This window comes from Porites lutea, chromosome 5 (genome assembly GCF_958299795.1).
Source record: "Porites lutea chromosome 5, jaPorLute2.1, whole genome shotgun sequence".
Taxonomy (NCBI): domain Eukaryota; kingdom Metazoa; phylum Cnidaria; class Anthozoa; order Scleractinia; family Poritidae; genus Porites; species Porites lutea.
Genome location: NC_133205.1, coordinates 26,154,822 through 26,159,293, shown reverse-complemented (window position 1 = coordinate 26,159,293; position 4,472 = coordinate 26,154,822). Strand labels below are relative to the sequence as shown.

At 36.8% G+C, this 4,472-nt stretch overlaps 1 protein-coding gene across 1 annotated transcript in view; it reads right to left on the bottom strand.

Annotated features, from left to right (window-relative positions):
- Window positions 1–863: 863 nt before the first annotated feature.
- LOC140938150 (kelch-like protein 26) overlaps window positions 864–4,472 on the bottom strand; it is a 10,660-nt gene continuing 7,051 nt past the window's right edge. The window contains exon 2 of the mRNA XM_073387672.1: window positions 864–1,913. Within this exon, the coding sequence (XP_073243773.1) occupies window positions 864–1,913 (1,050 nt within the window). The remainder of the gene's footprint in view (window positions 1,914–4,472) is intronic.

The window sequence follows — 4,472 nt, the reverse complement described above, 5'->3', positions numbered from 1 at the left end:
AGGACGAAGGGCCAAATTGAGATCAAAGTGCGCAACTCTAGCAAGGCTTTGTCATCTATTTTAATACTTTCATTAAAGAGATGTTACCGCAGAGATGCACCAAAATGAAACATTTGCTTTACACCGAATTCATGTCAGGAGAAGGTTTATGTTGATGACTATTGCAAACGTCGAACTTGCAATGCAACTCTAAATAACTAATAAGTGACTCGTCATATTACCCGACATACTATTTACATTCCAATAAAATATCCCTTAGTTAACTTATCGTCAGGAGCCTAATAATCGGCTCCTGTTATCGTACAGTAACCACTCAACTGAGAACATCGTCTTAATTTGTATAGGTAATAGCATGATTTGTAGTGATATTTGGCATAAATACCACGCGTGATATTTCGAAATTGTTTTACGTAATTTAACGAGCCGTTAGGCGAGTGAAATTTGAGACAATTTTGAAATATCACGAGTGGTATTTATGCCAAATATCATATACAAATCATGCTATTATTTGTTTATACTACTAGCCGCAAAAGGTTTGTAATTTTCACATGTAGGTATTTCAAATTAAGCTGAAATACCACTGCTCTAAGCCAATCAGATTACAGCAATTTCTCATGTAGTAGTATAATAAGCATAATTAAACTGGGTAAGAGTTAACTAGATCAAAAGTAAAATTTCCATCGCTTGCATTTTTTTGTTGAACAATACTAAAGCAAAACAAATTCCTCTAAAAAAGTGGGGCCGCCATCCTTGATGATTTTTATTTGCCTAAATGGCCTCGTCCGATTGCTTTTCCAAAGCGAAGATCTGAATTTTCTTTCTGAATATTTTCAAGAACCTGAAAAGAATTTAGGCGCACCTATTTAGTAAAACTTAATTTGATTAGAGGCTTTTCTTACTGCGGGGTACTTCGCTGCGGTCTTTACTGTGCTTAACATCTTTTTGTTCACTGGTAGGTAACACAAGACAGCGGTACGAGCAATTCTTTCCAGTGAATTTTCCCACTCCCGTAAAGATATTTTGTACACTTCATTTGGTGGTATTCTAATGCCACTGTCAATTGGAAATTTGTTGATGATGAAATAGACCTCCCCTCCTAGCAATTCCACTGCACCAAGTGTGTTTGGAGGAATGCGGTTTTGTTGAACGACTCGCCATGAGTTGAGTCGCTCATTATAAACTTCGACAGGTGCATCACCACCTGAAGCGCACATATCCCCCGGCCAACTTCTAGAAATAGTAACACTTCCACCGGCCACATAAAGATTGTTTTTATCTACAAACAGACTGGAATTATAGTGTGGATACCGGGTTGAAGCCATCTTCGTCCATACATTACTTAGAGGATCAAAACAGTGAACAACGGCCGGTTTTGGATCTAATGATATCGATAAACACGGGCTACCACGATAGTTTCTTACCTCTTTGTAATATCCATGAAGAACATATATTTTAGATCTCATACTCACTGCCGTCACAAATGCTAACTGTCCGCCTTGGTCATCATCTGTGTTGTTAAGAAAAGGCAATTTGGAACCACTTTGCCAATCATTCTGAGCCAAACTATATCTCTGAAGCAGACCAGGATTGCTAATTACATATATATATTCATTGACTGAACTCATACAACCTACACTTAAGTCATTGTTCTGAAAACGTGGGAGTTTTTCCCACACATTTCTAACCGTATCATAGCGATACATAATGTGAGAATCACAGTTCTCTTCTACAGCTACGTACAAGTAATTGCCAACAACCTCTGCACAAATGCATTTGGTTACATAAGCCAATCGTGCCATGGAAGGAAATGGTTTCCATGAACCTGTTTCAGCATGAAAACACTGCATTTCAGTGGCAACGAAATCTTCTCTCTTCTGCGGGGTAGACTGACCAGGAAAAATTGCAACAAGTACCTGAAGTAGAACGAAAAGTAAACTAATATGTTTAAACTAATGAAGGCCAAACTCGAACGAGTGAAATCAGTGAAATTTCAAAAGACGTTAACTTAAACTCAGTTGATGAAAGACTCTTGCTCATTTATTTTAAAAAGATATAGTAAGTTTCTTCCAAGTCGTTATCCCGGAATTACAAGCTTTGAATATATTTTAGTCAGTTAAAAAGGAAGACCCAATATAGATGCAGGCACGATTTTTACTTTAAAAAAAATATTTTTTTCATCAAAAACATAAATTTGCACCATTTCACTGGTACATGTGGTGTACAGTGCATGATCATTTAGTAAGATCTAGCAACGCAGCTCCAGCAGGCTGTCTATTGGGCGAATTTGTACTGGAGAACACATTATTCGTCCAGGCCCCAGTTGTTCAAAAGGGGATAACGCTATCCAATGGATACATCTCTGTCCACTGGATAGCGCAATTGGTTCCCTAATACTTACCCACTAGATAGTGATTTATCCGATGGATAGCGCTATCCATCTTTTGAACAACCGGAGCCAGACGGTTAATCACGAGTTACCCACATATGAATTACGTTTGCACCCCCTGGCTGAGCCTCCATTGTTCTTACGATGTTCTTAATTTCTGGGCCTCAATGTTTTTATAAAAGATTGTTGTTATAAACTGAAAAGATTTATTTTTCTCTCGGACTGATACAATTTTTTGATTACAGCCAGTGTAATCAGTATGCATTTTATTCTGTTCCTACTACAGATCCCACGAACTCTGATCGAAGTTGGACAGATTTAATTAAGCCAAACATGCAATCAATTTGTTGGTAAGTAAAGTGGATTTCGGCCGACTTCAATCCGTAGCCCCTGGACAGGATCTCACGATGTGAGATTCGTCGAGGGTGAGAAACTCAGAGCTAGAAAGCTCAACTTGACCGCGGGGAGGGGTGAAATGAGATGCCGGCTGTGAAGTAAACCGAGCCTGTTCACCGATCTACGTAACATCTATTGGGCTCCGTCCATGGACAATTTTTTTCATCCCTTGTCTCGACTACTCGCGGTAAAGATACTAGATCTCATATTAGGGACTTTAAGGTGAATACGGACTACGACTACGGTTAAACATGCTACTGGGCATGATCAGAACCACGTGACTGTTCATTTTTCCTGCGTTGTCCTAATAATAGTAATAATAATATACAATATTTATAGAGCGCTAATTTCCAATGGTCCAAAAGCGCTTTACATAATAAAAATAACAAAATCCTAAACCTACAAAACTACAAAACTACATTGTCATCCTATAAAAATTCCCAATGGTCCAAAAGCGCTTTGCATAATAAAAATAACAACAAAATCCTAAACCTACAAAAACTACAAAACTACATTGTCATCCTATAAAAACATCATCATTCTAAACGACAACATCATAACAAATTTTAAAAAGCCAAGTCTTAAGCTTAGATTTAAAAGAAGAAAGGGAATTACAAGATCTAAGTTCGAATGGCAGTGCATTCCAAACAGAATAGTAAAAGACCGGCCACCATAAGTTTGAAGATTAAATTTAAAGTTGTTGAACTGTTTCGCGTAGTCGCGACTACGGACAACATTTTAGAATCTCGTCTTTTCGTTAAAAAGTTTTCAATTCACCCGCTTTAAGTGAGAGGAAAGCGAAATATGTAAGTTGTGTTTAATTTCTGCTCAGATTTACGCTTTTAATATACTCTAACCACTTTATAAGTTGTGACTACATTTTTATCTAAAACTAATACGCAGAATTCAGATTGACGGCCGAGAACAGAAATCACAGAAATCATGCAGATAATTTACTTTCTCTTCGCACTTGAAAAGTTTCAATGTTTGTTCGAATAGGCCATTTGCACGATGACATCATTTTACGACAGTGACTACAACTAGAATCCTTCAGGGTTTTTCTTTCTTGTGCAAATTAGGGCTTTTGTTGTTCAAACCTCACCTGCTCACTGGGATTTACAAAATTAAAAGAAAAACGCAAAGGATTCTGGTCGTAGTAGTAAAATGACGCCATCGTGCAAAATGACACCTATTGATTAGTGTGTCTTTTCATTCATTCATTCATTCATTCATTTTATTTTGCCTTTAACAAGAAATACAACAACAGTATACATAAATACTTTAAAGATAATATACAATATTCCAACTAAATTATTTACAAGATCAAATGTGGAAAAGGCAAGGAAGCCTATATAGAAGCCGGGGGCTTATAAACTATAGGCTTCCTGGAACTATAGGGTAAACCACACAAGTTAAGGGTACTGAATGAAAATTGCGATTAATTTTTTTTAAGAAAAAAAAAAAGAAGAAAGAAAGAAGAGAAAAAAGAAAAAGAAAAGGTGTGTAGCTCAACAAAGATTCAATTTAACTACGAAAGAAGGAATTTTTTAAGTCTTTTGCCAAACAAACTGATACTTTCACTGTTTTGAATTTCCCGACTAAGCGAGTTGAAAAACGTAGGCCCTTGAAACTGAATTGAGAATTTTCGAAAATTAGTTCGACAATGAGGTATATGGAAAAGGCTGGAATT